Source organism: Taudactylus pleione, unplaced genomic scaffold (assembly GCF_031769625.1).
Source record: "Taudactylus pleione unplaced genomic scaffold, aTauple2 ptg000887l, whole genome shotgun sequence".
Classification (NCBI taxonomy): Eukaryota; Metazoa; Chordata; class Amphibia; order Anura; family Myobatrachidae; genus Taudactylus; species Taudactylus pleione.
The window spans coordinates 843284-859981 of NW_028285288.1; the positions used below are offsets into that span (position 1 = coordinate 843284).

Genomic DNA, 16698 nt, shown 5'->3' on the forward strand with positions numbered 1-16698 from the left:
GTATGGCTCTGCATGTTACACTCACACTGTTTCCTGCAGAACAGATATGGCCCTGCATGTTACACTCACACTGTATCCTGTAGAACAGATATGGCTCTGCCTGTTATACTCACACTGTTACGTGTAGAACAGGTATGGCTCTGCATGTTACACTCACACTGTTACCTGTAGAATAGGTATGGCTCTGCATGTTACACTCACACTGTTTCCTGTAGAACAGGTATGGCTCTGCATGTTACACTCACACTGTTACCTGTAGAACAGTTATGGCTCTGCATGTTACACTAACATGCAGAACAGGTATGGCTCTGCATGTTACACTCGTACTGTTTCCTGCAGAACAGATATGGCCCTGCATGTTACACTCACACTGTTTCCTGTAGAACAGGTATGGCTCTGCATGTTACACTTACACTGTTTCCTGTAGAACAGTTATGGCTCTGCATGTTACACTAACATGCAGAACAGGTATGGCTCTGCATGTTACACTCGTAATGTTTCCTGCAGAACAGATATGGCCCTGCATGTTACACTCACACTGTATCCTGTAGAACAGATATGGCTCTGCCTGTTATACTCACACTGTTACGTGTAGAACAGATATGGCCCTGCATGTTACACTCACACTGTTTCCTGTAGAACAGGTATGGCTCTGCATGTTACACTTACACTGTTTCCTGTAGAACAGTTATGGCTCTGCATGTTACACTAACATGCAGAACAGGTATGGCTCTGCATGTTACACTCGTACTGTTTCCTGCAGAACAGATATGGCCCTGCATGTTACACTCACACTGTATCCTGTAGAACAGATATGGCTCTGCATGTTACACTCACACTGTTTCCTGTAGAACAGGTATGGCTCTGCATGTTACACTCACACTGTTTCCAGTAGAACAGGTATGGCTCTGCATGTTACACTCACACTGTTTCCAGTAGAATAGGTATGGCTCTGCATGTTACACTCACACTGTTACTTGTAGAACAATTTCATCTGAACCCTAGCCATGCCTCCTAATCTATAATCTTCTATTTCCCCTATTTGCACCAGGAATCAGTAATGACACTTACCGGGGACACAAGATGGCGCTCTCCCGCTCCACTTGCCGGTTTTCAGACAGGTCCTCCTGCTGCTTCCGGTGCGTCGGTAGAAGGGAGAGGCACATTCATATTGCAGTTGGGTGTGAAGATGCTGGTACCCCTTAGGGAGCTCCAGAGGGGGCAGTAACGTCTTTTTGGTGGGGTAAATGTCAATCTTTTCCTTGGTGAATGATGAGGAGTACAGCTGGTGAAGAGGCGTCTCCCTAAATAAAACAGGGGACGTCCATCAGTGCAGCCCCAGGCAGGGGTATCAAGGAAAACATTCTTGCCTGTATCGCTGTACAGTGCAGTTAGGGGCATGCAGTCATCCATCCCTACAGGGGTCCCAGCAGGACATTTTTCCTGCCTAGTAATTTACAATAATGACACCGCGATTATTTATACCACAGACTTCTGTCTCTGACCTAATCGTCTGACTCCCTGTGACATGAGAAACCAAATATCTGCAACTCCATAACTAGTAGCTGGAATAAAGAAGTGGCCAGCGCCCCCTACTGTACTGGAGGATACTAGCATCTTTTTAATTTCCTACAGCAGGGATGGGGAACCTCAGGCCCGGGGGCCATATAAGGCCCGCAGAATCATTTGGTCTGGCCCTTGGAGCTCTTTTCTGCTAGCCTCATCTGGCTGGCAGGGTACCTTGAATGGCATCCAACAGCCAGAATCTATGCAGCAGTGCTCTCTGGAGCGTCCTTAGGACACTTCAGACAGTCACACCGGTGCCCTTACAGCTCCCCGGAGCATCCTCAGGATGCTCTCGGCATTGTTGTAATCACCGGCGATATTGACCCCGCCCTATGTAACGTCACATGTGGGGGGCGTGGCTTGCACTGGGCCCGCGAATAATGTTATATATATCAAAATGGCCCTCGGTAGCAAAAAGGTTCCCCACCCCTGTCCTACAGTGATGTTACAAGATGTGATATATAGTATCTCCAGCACAAGTGATGGTGTTACATATTACCGCCGGCCACCTTCTCAGTGCCGCGCCACATGCAAGACAGAGGTTAGAAATGGACAGTATAGGAAAGATAATAAGGGAGTATCTAGACCAGGGGTCTTCAAACTTGGCCCTCCAGATGCTGTGGAACTACACATCCCAGCATGCACTGCACATAGTTTTAGCATGCTGTTATATCAAAAAGGTGGCAGTGCATGCTGGGATGTGTAGTTCCACAGCAGCTGGAGGGCCAAGTTTGAAGACCCCTGATCTAGACGTGTATGCTAGTATAACGTGCAGGGCCGTAGAGCGCTGTGCCGGGCCCTGGTACTTCTGGTGGGCGTGGCCTAATATAAGGAGGCGTGCTCACGCCTCTTGGTAATTTTCAAGAAAAAAAAAATTGTAATGTGCCGCTCAACCAGGAGCAAATCCAGAGCAAGGAGAGACTGCGGCCGCGGGTAACCAACATCAGCAGTCTCCCAGGACCTACCGCAACCCAGCGCTGAGCTGAGCTGGATGAGACACACGCTGCTGCCGCTGACCGGTATGGGAGGGAGGTTTGGGGGTCCGGGCCCCGCCATCAAGTCCTCCCCCCCTATCTGTGCCCCTGATAAAGTGCTTCTATACAGAATTTCCCTATATTAAGATGATGTAATCATATCATGTGAACAGAGGTAAAAGCTATAACCCACATGAACCAACTTTATTGAGGCCATTGAGTAAATGACAAAAGTCCACACGCTGCAATATTTAAAATTTTATGTATCACCGTAGATATTGCGGCTTGTGAGGCCAGAGCAATAAAATTAAATGTCCGGTTGTTATGGTTTACATTACATTTGTGCTACATTCCAACACATCATTTAATACATCTGATTACAGAATTCATAGGGATTGACAGGAAAACAACAAAAATATACTGTATAGGGATCAACAGCTAAAATCATATAAAAAGTTGTGAACATATTAATCATTCTGCAGGGCTCACACACACATGTATCACAAATACTGAATATGGAAGACATGTTTTAGATATATTATGTTATTGTTGTGATCCCTATGTGACCTGGCGACGCAGCAGTAATCTTTGCCGCAGCAGAGGGCAATCAATTTTCTGTACTATATATTGATTTTTTTTTTTTCATCTACACGTACTTTACAATCATATGTCACAGAACCCCATAGTCTCCAAGGTAGAGATGGATTATATAGGGAATGCACAAAATGCATGACATAAGGCTGGATTATCCCTTACATGCACAATCCTCTTTTTTTTTTTTTCAGATACAACTAATGATGTATTTCATGTTTAGTAAGTAGATCGGCTTACACCATACAGCGCCAGAAACAGTAATCGCAAGAGCTCACCGTGACGGAACTAGCGAAGGCAGCACTTTCTGACGCACCAGATCAGGAATCTTGGGCTCCCGGCAAGCTGAAAAAAAAATAAAAATTAGATGTCAGCGTCTCTTTGTTTAAGCAGTAATCCTAGGGGAAAATCAGCGGGGTTATTTCTAATATACATCATGTGACGGGCTTGGTTTATATATTTCTTCTATTACCGATTTATAATCCTGCACAGTGTCATGTGATTACCATGACAACCACAGTCACTTAGCACATGATTTAGCGCGGGATGTACTAAAGGGAGAAGTCAAACAAAATGCATAAAACTGCCGTTTTTCGGCGTTTTGGCCGCATTCCCCATAGGTACCAAGTTCCAGAATGCGACACCTCCTGGAGCTTGGACCAGTTAGGCAACTCCATCTATACAATAGAAGCCTATGAGCTTCTCACCACAATGTTCATTGAAAGGAATCCAAATTGGATTCATCCCAGTGTTCCCCCGTGATGTGCGCATCACCCAACGCATGCGCAGAGAGACTTCTGGGGGACATCTGGGTCATAAACCCAGGTGTCCAATCATTGCAAAGGACAGCTCTTTTCAGAAGAGCAATTTTAGGTACATACCGGTGTTATTCACACCAGTATGTACCCGATAAGTGGTGGTATGTCCTGCATCCAAAATGCAATGCGTAGTACATCCCGCCCCAAGTGAGATTTTCAATTGCCCCTTTGAGCTCTAGTGCACTGGAAAACCTTTACCCACCTTCTCAACCCCTCTCCTGTCACATGACATTGTGTCTGTGTACGCGCGTCTGGCAGCCATAAGTATCTACCCTTCAGAGAGTTTTTGAAAAGGAGATAATGATTTGTAGGAAGACCTTGAAGAAAATGTTCATCTGATGTATAATTAAAGGTATTTAACTAAGAGCCTGTTTCGTGGGATTGTTGCTCTAATAATGATTTTTGTTTTACTTTTTATTATTATTATATTAGGCAAATGCAGGATGATGTTCTGCACATAGAAGTCGTGTACAGAGGAACATGGAAAACCAGCATGGCCTTGCACCAATATTCCGCAATGCTCCGTCCAGTTAGATTAACGAGTGTGCTACGCTCTGCCACCACAAAGGCAAACTTGTGCCTCAATGTGCCTCAGTGTGTGGAGGGCTAGGGAAATCCGTGGAGTATAATAGCGTTATTCTCTGTGCAAAAGCGTAAACATCACATCAAAATACAACCCGCTGCCCCATTAGTTCCGCTCCGTTCAGTGACAGACATGTAATAAATTATGAGAGAGGGGACAGGTAAACGGTGTTTCATACTTCTGCCACGTTTGGGTGTGTGAAGCTTGCTGCATTGCTTGGAGTGTGCCTAAGAAAAAAACGTGACTCCTCTTCAGTACAACATGGAAGCTCAAATGGGTCCCATCAACTCAGCAGATTCCAGTAATTGGCAACAAAACGCTCACTATACAGCCTGGGATAGTTCCCCAATAACAGGGAGATCTGCTTGGAAAAGCACTGGGGTTCTTCCCAAGCCTCTCGTAGAGGAAGTCATGGTAATTAAAATAACACTGGGACCCATGGAGTGTCATAGATAGATAAATAGAGACAGATAGATAGATAAATAGATAGATATATATGAGATAGATACATTGGACCTCATTCAGAGCCGGTCGCAGAGAGCGTGCGGTCGGTCTGAATGAGGGGAGGACATCTTGAATTTTCAAGACGGCCTCCTTTGCGGTGGTAAGGCTGTGGGTTAACACCCACAGCCTTACGACCGCCTAAGGTGATGGTGTCGATGGTCAAGACCATCGCGACCATCGGGGCTTACGACGAGACCCTAGGGTAGGGTCTCCCTTGTCGTAAGCCCCGGAGAGCTTCTGGCTCTGTCTGAGCCGGAAGCTCTCCACTGACATCACTAGTGATGTCAGTGGGGCCGCCCCCAAACGGTAGGCGTTCCCATGGGAACGCCCCCGTTTGGGCTGCCACTCCCCGGCCCGCCTTCCAAACAGGGCGAGCTTTCAATCAACATCGACAGCTCGCCCCCTTTGGATCGAGACCCGCTACGACCAGCGCTGTCAGTCGTAACGGGTCTCACGCATGCGCACGACGGCGACGGCGCCGTCGTGCGCATGCTCTGTGGGGTGACATCAACCCGGTCTGAGCGCATCGGCGCTAACGACCGGGTCTGAATGACCCTCATAGATAGATAGATAAATAGATATGAGATAGACACTCACTGTGTAGCCAGTCAGAAGCATCCAGAGTAAGTATTTATCATTTTTTAGATGAATTTGGGTTTCCTTTAGCCCCAGCACCTCCCTTCTGCAGGGGATACAGATTACTGAAGTACCATTCCATTGAACACTGCACATAAATGTCTGAGCTGTCAGCAGTCACTCATACATAGCGCTTGCTGGCCGCCTCCCTGCAGTCCCACACTGCCACTAACAGTGCCTGTGTGTGGCTGCATATGGCAGCGTGCGGCCATTCCTATGCAATGTCAAAACACAGAGCAGAGATTTAAAGCCAATGCCCAAAAGATGTTGGGTGGGCGTGCATGGAGTTTTCTAGTTCCTTATATTTATAGGTCTTTGGTCAGGGGTGGCAATGCAGGGAATAACTGGTCCCATCAAATATATAAGCCTTACACAGCGGGGGACTCTTCACCCTCTAATTTCTGTGCTGCTTCACAAAATGAATCGGCAGCACAGTGGTGCAGGGGTTAGCATTGCTATTTCACAGCATTGGGGGTCATGGGTTCAGTTTAGACTAGGGCACAGGTTCTCAAACTCGGTCCTCAGGACCCCAAACAGTGCATGCTTTGCAGTTCTCCTCACAGAATCACAAGTGAAATAATTATCTCCACCTGTGCATCTTTTAAAATGTGTCAGTGAGTAATGAACACACCTGTGCTCCTGCTGGCTGACCTGGAAAAAGTGAACTGTGTGGGGTCCTGAGGACCGAGTTTGAGAACCACTGGACTAGGGGGTAAATTTACTAAAGTGAGAGTTTTTAGAAGTGATGTTGCCCATAGCAACCAATCAGATTCTACTTAACATTTAACTAGCACCTTATAGCATATAATAGCTAGAATCTGATTGGTTGCTATGGGCAACATCTCTTCTAAAACGCACTTCTAAAAACTCTCACTTTAGTAAATTTACCCCTAGGGCTCTGTATAGAGTTTGTATGTTCTCCCAATGTTTGCGTAGGTTTCCTCCAGGTTCCCTGGGGTTCAACCCATACTCCTAAAAACATACTGGTAGCTATATTGGCTTCTGACAATATAATCCCGGTCTGTGTGTGTTCATGCAGGAGGGAACATATAAACTTATGTAGATGATAACAATATTCTCTGTAAAGCGATGTGTAATAAGTAGGCGCTATATACAGGGTACTGTTAATAAATACATAATACATTAGTTTATCTTACTCCACAAACCAATGTGCCCCAACAAGCCAACACTGTGGCACGTAGCAGGTCCAAGACTGCATTTGCGCTGCCGAGAGGCTACTTTGTTGCAGCTGCCATATTAATTGTCTGGCTGAGGTAAACTGATAATGTATGTACATAGAATCCATATTGTGAAACATTAATGCATAAAGAGTGGTGTATTTATCTATCCTAATATGGTTGCAATATAGTCACATAGGCTTTCCCACATGAAGGCCTTTACTGGAGGTGCCCTCTACATAAACAGCCTAGTGTACGAACGTCACGTCTCATAGATGGGCACTAAGGCACCGGAGGGTCATAAAAAACAGAATAGGACCACAGAAAGCTGCAATATGAAGCACCTGAGACATGAGATCCACCCACTCATCAATGCAACCAGCAATCTCAAGGTAAAAGGTGAATATTTCTCTCATTGTGCTCCCTACTTTATTCCCACTCATTTCATCTACAAAATGACTAGTCCTCCTGGATTGCCATCCGCCTGGCAGACGGCGGCAGCAGCGGTGCTTATAGGCTATTGTCTGCTTCCCTAATCCAGCCGTGGGCGGACGGAGGGTACAGAAGACAGCCTTACACATATTTCTCCCATTATATTCAGCAATTACCCTCAACTGAAAATGGAATTACTCTGAAAATATCCACTTTCAATTTATCTAACCGCACAAGTGTAATCCGGATAAAAGTCCCAGAGAACATTCGGAGAGAGAGAGAGAGAGGGAGAGAACAAGACAGGGAGAAAATGAGTGAGAGAGAGAACGAGAGAGGGAGAGAGAACGAGAGAGGGAGAGAGAACGAACAAAAGAGAGATGTCTGCTATCTGTCTACCGCAGATGCCTAGGAAGCATCACATGTCTTATACTGTGTGGTCAATTCCAGATAGCAGGCAATAAAGGTAAAATCCATTATTCTGGACTTTTTCCAGGGTATTGAAGGCACATATACTACTGTTCTCTCCTGGTGTAACCCAGGCACATATACTACTGTTCTCTCCTGGTGTAACCCAGGCGCATATTCTACTGTTCTCTCCTGGTGTAACCCAGGCGCATATTCTACTGTTCTCTCCTGGTGTAACCCAGGCACATATACTACTGTTCTCTCCTGGTGTAACCCAGGCACATATACTACTGTTCTCTCCTGGTGTAACCCAGGCACATATACTACTGTTCTCTCCTGGTGTAACCCAGGCGCATATACTACTGTTCTCTCCTGGTGTAACCCAGGCACATATACTACTGTTCTCTCCTGGTGTAACCCAGGCGCATATTCTACTGTTCTCTCCTGGTGTAACCCAGGCGCATATTCTACTGTTCTCTCCTGGTGTAACCCAGGCGCATATTCTACTGTTCTCTCCTGGTGTAACCCAGGCGCATATACTACTGTTCTCTCCTGGTGTAACCCAGGCACATATTCTACTGTTCTCTCCTGGTGTAACCCAGGCACATATTCTACTGTTCTCTCCTGGTGTAACCCAGGCACATATACTACTGTTCTCTCCTGGTGTAACCCAGGCACATATTCTACTGTTCTCTCCTGGTGTAACCCAGGCACATATACTACTGTTCTCTCCTGGTGTAACCCAGGCACATACACTACTGTTCTCTCCTGGTGTAACCCAGGCACATACACTACTGTTCTCTCCTGGTGTAACACAGACACATATACTACTGTTCTCTCCTGGTGTAACACAGACACATATACTACTGTTGTCTCCTGGTGTAACACAGGCACATATACTACTGTTCTCTCCTGGTGTAACCCAGGCACATATACTACTGTTCTCTCCTGGTGTAACCCAGGCACATACACTACTGTTCTCTCCTGGTGTAACCCAGGCACATACACTACTGTTCTCTCCTGCTGTAACCCAGGCGCATACACTACTGTTCTCTCCTGGTGTAACCCAGGCACATATACTACTGTTCTCTCCTGGTGTAACCCAGGCACATACACTACTGTTCTCTCCTGCTGTAACCCAGGCACATATACTACTGTTCTCTCCTGGTGTAACCCAGGCACATATACTACTGTTCTCTCCTGGTGTAACCCAGGCACATATATTACTGTTCTCTCCTGGTGTAACCCAGGCACATATACTACTGTTCTCTCCTGGTATAACCCAGGCACATATAATACTGTTCTCTCCTGGTGTAACCCAGGCACATATACTTCTGCTAGTAAATTACAAATTATTATACAGGGGCATAGCTAGGTATTTGAAGGCCCCAACTATCCAATGGTGAAAAAAATGAACACATGTAACTTTGACAAGGAAGATGGGGCCCCCAGCTCTGGGCCCCATAGCAGCTGCGCCCCTTGCACCAATGGTAGTTACACCCATGGCATTATACAGTTATGATATGGATCACATTCCAGCATATTTGGTTGAGTTCTTGTTTGTAACATATGTTGATATATAAGGTCATAGTGGTGCATATTTTGCCTATGTCAATGTGTCTTTAATCCATCACTCTGACTGATCAGTACCTTTAATGCAGACAGGCTGCTTCCCGGACCACTGACCCGTCTCCAGACACTTCCTCTCCTGGTTTCCGCTCAGAACATGAGAGTTGTTACAGAAGTAGTGGATGGTGGAACCTATATTGACATGTCGCCCGAGTCTAGGACCCCCTTGTTCGGACAATTTCCTGTAGCCGTTGAGCGGATTTCCTGGGTCCGTGCAGCTCTTCTCCTCTATAACTAAGAGCAGAAATGGCGCATTTCATGACAGATTTCATCACTTGTGTTTCATAGACCAATAAACCTAAAAATACATAGGGTCCCATTTATCAATGATACATCACCCTCTTACCACTTGCTACAGGGGTTATGTCATGTTTTCAATATTTAACAAACAGCGGTAATCTAAGATTACCGGTGATTGTCACTGTTACGCTCTCGCTATGTTTAGATTGTCGGCAATGGGAACGCGGCAGCAGCCTTTCCGGCTTCAGCGAAGCCTTCCAGGCACTGCGGGGTCCCCGCAGAGTTTAACATTCATGCTCATGAACAGGCAGACCACCGCGCATGCGCATGACATCGAAATCGGATGCTGGCAGCGACAGTCTACCAGCAGCTGAACGAAAGACATTCTGGATGAGGCCCATCATGCACAGTTTATACATCGCTCCATTACTGGGATAAACAGCTTTATAGAAGATCATTCTTATGTTTTACATGTAGTTTAGATTTAGTTGGGCTTTCACATAAATCCGTACTCTCGGGATAAACATACTTTACTTTCAGCGATCGCAATTTGTCAGTTACACACAGGACAATAGGTTACTCCAAACTTGTGCTGCGGTTCTAAAGCTTCTGTCTGTCACAACACGAACCTCAGTCTTATCACATTTACTGCGAAATTCACTTAGCTCCGCCATAATTGAGATCAAGACCTCAGTCCTGTGTGATTGGCAAGCTTGTTACAGGACCTGCTGTGTGCTGATTGCATTAATAGCCCTCGTACAAATTGACATTATTTGCACAATATATATCAAACCAGGTTGTACAGAAGTCTTACACACTGTGCCAGGTACTGGGATAAACTATACAGTGAGACAAGATTTCAGGATAATCCTCAAGTGACAAAACGAGAAACTAATTCTCGGAATCACGACAAAATTGCTCGCATCAAAAAATTCAATTATAATGAGCGAGGAGGAGAGTGACAGGAAGCATCTGGGCTGCAGGATTAATGAATAAAATGCCCATGAAATGTTCATGTACTCTGATGATTAACAATGAAACACACTTTTCTCCCTGTCCTGATAAATTGCATATAAAGTCAATCTGGAGCCGTCTGCCCCTCTGCAGAGTCACCTAAATAGAAGCAGACAATTGAGGTTTAAAGAGATTCTACGATCATTTTTTCCCAATGGTATTATTCATCTCCTTTTGCACAAGCGAAATACATTTTACAGGTATCGGCACAGGTTTACGGGCAAAGAATGGATGTGAGGTATAAAGAAAGATTAGGCGAGGTATAAAATGTTTGCGCCATCCCGTGAGAATAGCGATGTGGACAAGGAGCATGGCTTGAAAAGTGCGCACTGAGCACATGACTGCGACCACTTTGCATTAAAGTAAATACAATATTATATTGAATACTTGACCAGCCTAGGCCGCGCCATGGTGCGGGACTTTTATTCTTTTTATAAGTCGCTGTAAACACACTGGAACGCTGTGATGTCTGGCTTCAAAACGCGCTGGATATTGCCATGTTGTCGCGGCTCATCCTCCAAATTGCGGGCTATTTCATCCCGCATCTTGGAATCCAAAATTGCCAGAGTGACGCCACGATTTTTGTTTAAACTTGTCAAAACAATACCAACAAAAACCCTCCAAATCTACAACAATCTGACTGGTGAGAAAAAAAACATCACAGTGGTTGCAGTACCACTCCTGACCAGTAAATGTCACTGTAGAAAATGCTTATTGCAGTGTTTCCCAAGATGTGCGCCGTGGCATCCTGGGGTGCCTCGGGACACTTGCAGCGGTGCCTCAGGTTGGTGGTCCAGCACCAAATCAAATTATTTATGGTCAATGTAATGTAAATATGTGGACAAACAGAAGCGCACACCTGTCCACCATCACATAACTGAACCCAAGGATGACCGGTCAGCACAATTGACTTCACTTTACTAAATTTTTTTCTGAATTTCTCAAGAAGAAACTTTTGGCTTAGGGGTTGCCATGAAAACATTGCCGATACTGTAGGACGCCGTGATTCAAAAAAGTTTGGGAACCACTGGCTTTTTGGCATCTGTCTGGTGTAAGTACAGTTATGCGGCTATTTTTAGACTTGGCGCAGGTGCGTTTGTGCATTTTAAATACGTGTTTTGTGCAAAACTTGCTGCATGCTGCAGCGCCCATTGCGCTTGGAGAGGCAGGGCAGAGGCGTTCATTGGCATGTGGAGTAGAATAAGGGAGTGGAGAGGACTCTGGTTTGAAGGCAAATGCACAGCACCTTCTGACATCCCAGCATGCATCTCTGCACTCCCGGGGAGGTTGCACATAAGATGTGACTTACACAAAATATAATGAGCAACTGGGCGCACACGAGAAGGGGCATCTTTTATGCCCGACACGGTGCCTACGACACAACTGTAATATATATGTGCACAGTAACGTCCCGTTATACCTAGGCGTGTGTGATATGTACACGGCCAGGTTGCATACGGACAGCATGGCTCTCCATCTGCTGCGCTGATCGCAGCTGATTCTATGTGTAGACTGGGACTAGTGAAACTCTATGGAGACATTCTCACGGGGTGCTATAACCGCCGCAAGAAGGTAAACTGTGCGTTAGCGCACCGCAGACATGGCAGCCTAAAAGGCAGAACTAGAACACAGCACAAATAGCGCACAGCAACCAGGCATCAACATTTATTATCATGGCGCATATTGTACTGGACTGATCAAAAGAGAATATCTACTTGGATCACGTAGGCTAGAAGCATCATTCCTAAACAGGGAGAAATGTGTAACTGTTCATATGTAACCCATCACCCGTTGTTACACCCATTGTAGATCTGCGCGAGGCTGCCAATATAAATCCGTGTTTACGGATCACGGAGATGTTCATGTTGGTGGCGGCTGTTTATCTCACTGCCCGTATATAAACCGCCTGGAATCTCCCACTCCGCAGCGGCTGAGGAACAACTGGCAGAGGGGGTCATTCAGACCCACTCGCAAGCGGCAGTACGCTCGCAAGTGGGTCGACGTTCCCCACTGCGCATGCGCACGACAGAGGGAGCTCCGTTGTGCGCATGCGCGAGACCCGGACTGCGACAGCCAAGCTGTCGCTCCGGGTCTCGCACCAAAGGGGGCGTGCTGTCGATGTTGATTGACAGCACGCCCCCTTTGGTGGGCGTGCCGGGGGCGTGCCTGCCAGACGGAGGCGTTCCCATGGGAATGCCTTCCGTCAGAAGCCGGCCCCACTGACATCACTAGTGATGTCAGTGGGAGTGATTTTGGCTCTGATAGCCAAAATCACTCCAGGGCTTGTGGCAGCGAGAGGCTACTGCAGGGTCTCCGTCGCAAGTCCGATGGTCGAGATGGTCAAGACCATCGCGACCATCTTTTTGGACACTCATATATGCTGTGGGTGGTGACCCACAGCTACACGAGCATCCAGGAGGACGCTCCATTTTAATGGAGGAGGGCCCTGATTCAGAGCGAGCGCTCTGGTCAGAGCGTCCGGCTCTGAATCAGGCCCAGAGACCACTCTGTAGTGTACTGGACTTTATAGCTGTAGTATATTTGTATCAGTGGGAAATAAAAGGCATCTGATGAGGATAGAATAAAAGCCTGCAGCTCCCAAAGTAACTCACTATCTCTTTGCCTGAGAAGTCCCAGAATTGGGCAACCTGTTCCGCTGCTGTAGAACTAAAAGTCACAGCAATTTGGAATTTGTGGTCCTATAATAAACAGGCATGTTGTTGCCGGTTCTATTTAATAATGACTGGTCACCTTTTCCCATGCCTCTGGTGTCTTTCTTCTCTACATAGGTGGGTTAGTGAGAGAAGTAGTCAGAGCCTGGACTGATGAGTCGAGGACATATAAGCTGTATTAGAGACACCAGCCCTGTACTGATCAGTCCGGGAGCAGGGGATGATTATAATGGAGGTACCTATTATAGGGATAATACGGCTGGCTTGTGCTGGGGTTGATAATAGAATTTGGAAGGGAGGGGTGCGTGCTGCCCCTTTGCAACTATTTATGTTATTTCTGTACTGACAGCACATGTCCCATCTCGATAAGAAGAACGGGTCATCCTCAGAGCCGTAACTAGACTTTTTGTACCCTGTGGCAGAAAGAGCATTAGCGCCCCCTCATTTTTCAAAGGGACATAATGCACCCAAAAAAGGGCCATGGTCTCATGGGGAAGGGCCAGGGAAGAGATAGGGGAGGTCAGGAGATGCTGGGGATAAATAGGGACATAATATAGTGCACCTAAGATAGGGCCATGGCCTCATGGGGAAGGGCCAGGGAAGAGATAGGAGAGGCCAGGAGATGCTGGGGATAAGTAGGGACATAATATAGTGCACCTAAGAGAGGGCCATGGCCTCATGGGGAAGGGCCAGGGAAGAGATAGGAGAGGCCAGGAGATGCTGGGTATAAATAGGGACATAATATAGTGCACCTGAGAGAGGGCCATGGCTTCATGGGGAAGGGCCAGGGAAGAGATAGGAGAGGCCAGGAGATGCTGGGGATAAATAGGGACATAATATAGTGCACCTGAGAGAGGGCCATGGCCTCATGGGGAAGGGCCAGGGAAGAGATAGGAGAGGCCAGGAGATGCTGGGGATAAATAGGGACATAATATAGTGCACCTGAGAGAGGGCCATGGCCTCATGGGGAAGGGCCAGGGAAGAGATAGGAGAGGCCAGGAGATGCTGGGAATGAAATAAGAGGAAGCTACAAGTGAGAATGATAATAAACAGAAATTTGACAGGCCCAAACAGCGCCCGATGACCTGTGCTGCCCTGAGCGATGGCACCGGCCGCATTACCCTAGCTACGGCCCTGGTCATCCTATAGATGTAGAACCAGCACAGCTATAAGAAATACACAGCAAACTTCTCAGTATTTCTGTAACAAAGACCCGGCTTCTTACTAGCTCTGGAGCGTGGATCCTCGTATTTCTGAACTTGTGATCTACTGTAGATTACCAGGATCTTGAAACTGAAAGTTTACCTGGCCTCATAGTCATTCTCTCAGTTTAGCCCTTGTTATTAGTCTCCCAACGTTTGGTCGTTACATATTCTTGGGATGGAGTTAAGGCTGCAATACATTAGGAGAGTGTGAGGTAATGTCTCCAGCAGGTGTGACCACAGTAAGTGTGTTTACCCTAGAGTCACAATTGTTGTCACTATCGGTCTCCATTGTGAGTTGCAAGGAAAGTACCTACCGCAAAATGGGACATGTGCCAATCACATGATGATGGGACAGTCCCTAGTTGTCAGTATAGCAACAGATTCAGGCAGAGTATTGCTTGAGAAATTGTACGAGAAGGACAGCAGGTGGTGCTGTGTCTTAAGCTGTCACTGTTGTAGACACTCTTTGATGTGTTAGTATTAGGGGTGAGTGGGTTCGGATTTCTGAAATCTGAACCCCCCCGATCCGAGTCAGATCCGAGTCAGGCTCGACTTTTCCCGCCTGACTCGGATCTGAAATCGAGGCAAAACGTCATCATCCCGCCTTCCGGGTCTCGCGGGTTTTGGATCCTATATAAGGTACCCGCGTCGGCGCCATTTTCTCACTCGGCTGTGGACAGTGAAGAGGGAGGGTGGGAGTTAGGGCTGGCTGGGCTGTGTAGTGTAGTGTAGAGTAGTGTTGTGCTGTGCTGCGCTGTGCTGCTGTTGTCCACTACTTCAAAGTCCATAGGGGCTGGCTGTGTTGTGCTGTGCTGCTGTTGTTAATAGGGGCTGTGTCCACTACTTCAAAGTCCATAGGGGCTGGCTGGACTGTGTTGTGCAGTCAGTTCTCCATAGGGGCTGTGTCCACTCCAAAGTCCTGTGCAGTGTCTCAGTCCTAAAGGGGTGCTGTAGTGTTGTCCAGGGGGTGCTCTGTCCATCAGGGGTGCTCCCCCCAAGTGCTAAAAAAATTATATTTTTTCTGTGTTTGTGAATTGTGTGCGCAGTAGCCGCACATGCATCAACAAAGTAGTGCCAAGCGTGCGCCTGTGTCATAAGTAAAGGGCCGGCTGGCTTGACCATTAAAGGGTGCTGTAACCCCCAAAGTACACTCCAGTCCAAACCAAAAAAAAAAATATTTTCTGTGTTTGTGAATTGTGTGTGCAGTAGCCGCACGTGCATCAACAAAGTAGTGCCAAGCGTGCGCCTGTGTCATAAGTAAAGGACCGGCTGGCTTGACCGTTAAAGGGTGCTGTAACCCCCAAAGTACACTCCAAACCAAATAACAAAATATTTTTTCTGTGTTTGTGAATTGTGTGCGCAGTAGCCGCACGTGCATCAACAAAGGAGCAGCGCCAAGCGTGCGCCTGTGTCCCGTAAGTAAAGAGCCAGCTGGCTCATTTCTTAAAGGGTGGTGTAACCCACAAAGTGCACTACTCTCCAGCAAAAATAAAAAAATATTTTCTGTGTTTGTGTGCGCTTTAGCCGCACGTATATATCAATATAACATAAATGGAGGACCAAACTTTCTCCGATAAAAATAAAATAGGGAAAGATCAAGAACCACTTCCTCCTAGTGCTGTTGCTGCTGCTGGGAGTTGTTCATCATCCCAGAGAGGAAGTAGGAACATCACCATTTTACTAAACAATTGACCCTCCAACAGTCCCTAGCGATGAGGATGAAGTACAACAGCAGTCATCCTGAAACAAAACGTATAACTGAGGCCTTGACTGCTATGTTGGTGTTAGACGTGGGTCCGGTATCCGCCATTAGTGCAGTGGGATTTAGACAATTGATGGAGGTAGTGTGTCCCCGGTTCCAAATCCCGTCTAGATTCCACCTGCATCCTCAAAGCAGCAGCGACAAGCGTGCATCTGTCTGTTAAAGGGTGGTGTAACCCTCAAAGTGCGCTCCACAAACAATAAAAATATTCTTATTTTTTTTCTGTCTTTGTGAATTGTGTGGGCTGTAGCCGCACTTGCATCCTCAAAGCAGCAGAGACAAGCGTGCGTCTGTCTGTTAGAGGGTGGTGTAACCCTCAAAGTGTGCTCCACAAACAATAAAAATATTCTTCTTTGTTTTTTCTGTCTTTGTGAATTGTGTGGGCTGTAGCCGCACTTGCATCCTCAAAGCAGCAGCGACAAGCGTGCGTCTGTCTGTTAAAGGGTGGTGTAACCCTCAAAGTGCTCCAAAAAATAAAAAATATTTTTT

The 16698-nt window shown here is 46.7% G+C and overlaps 1 protein-coding gene across 1 annotated transcript in view; it reads right to left on the reverse strand.

Moving 5' to 3' along the window:
• PAMR1 (peptidase domain containing associated with muscle regeneration 1) overlaps positions 1 to 16698 on the reverse strand; it is a 107284-nt gene that overhangs the window by 5793 nt on the left and 84793 nt on the right. The window contains exons 7-9 of the mRNA XM_088459027.1: positions 9338 to 9550; positions 3410 to 3476; positions 1072 to 1304 (exon numbers count right to left, since the gene is read on the reverse strand). Of these exons, the coding sequence (XP_088315153.1) occupies positions 1072 to 1304; positions 3410 to 3476; positions 9338 to 9550 (513 nt within the window). The remainder of the gene's footprint in view (positions 1 to 1071; positions 1305 to 3409; positions 3477 to 9337; positions 9551 to 16698) is intronic.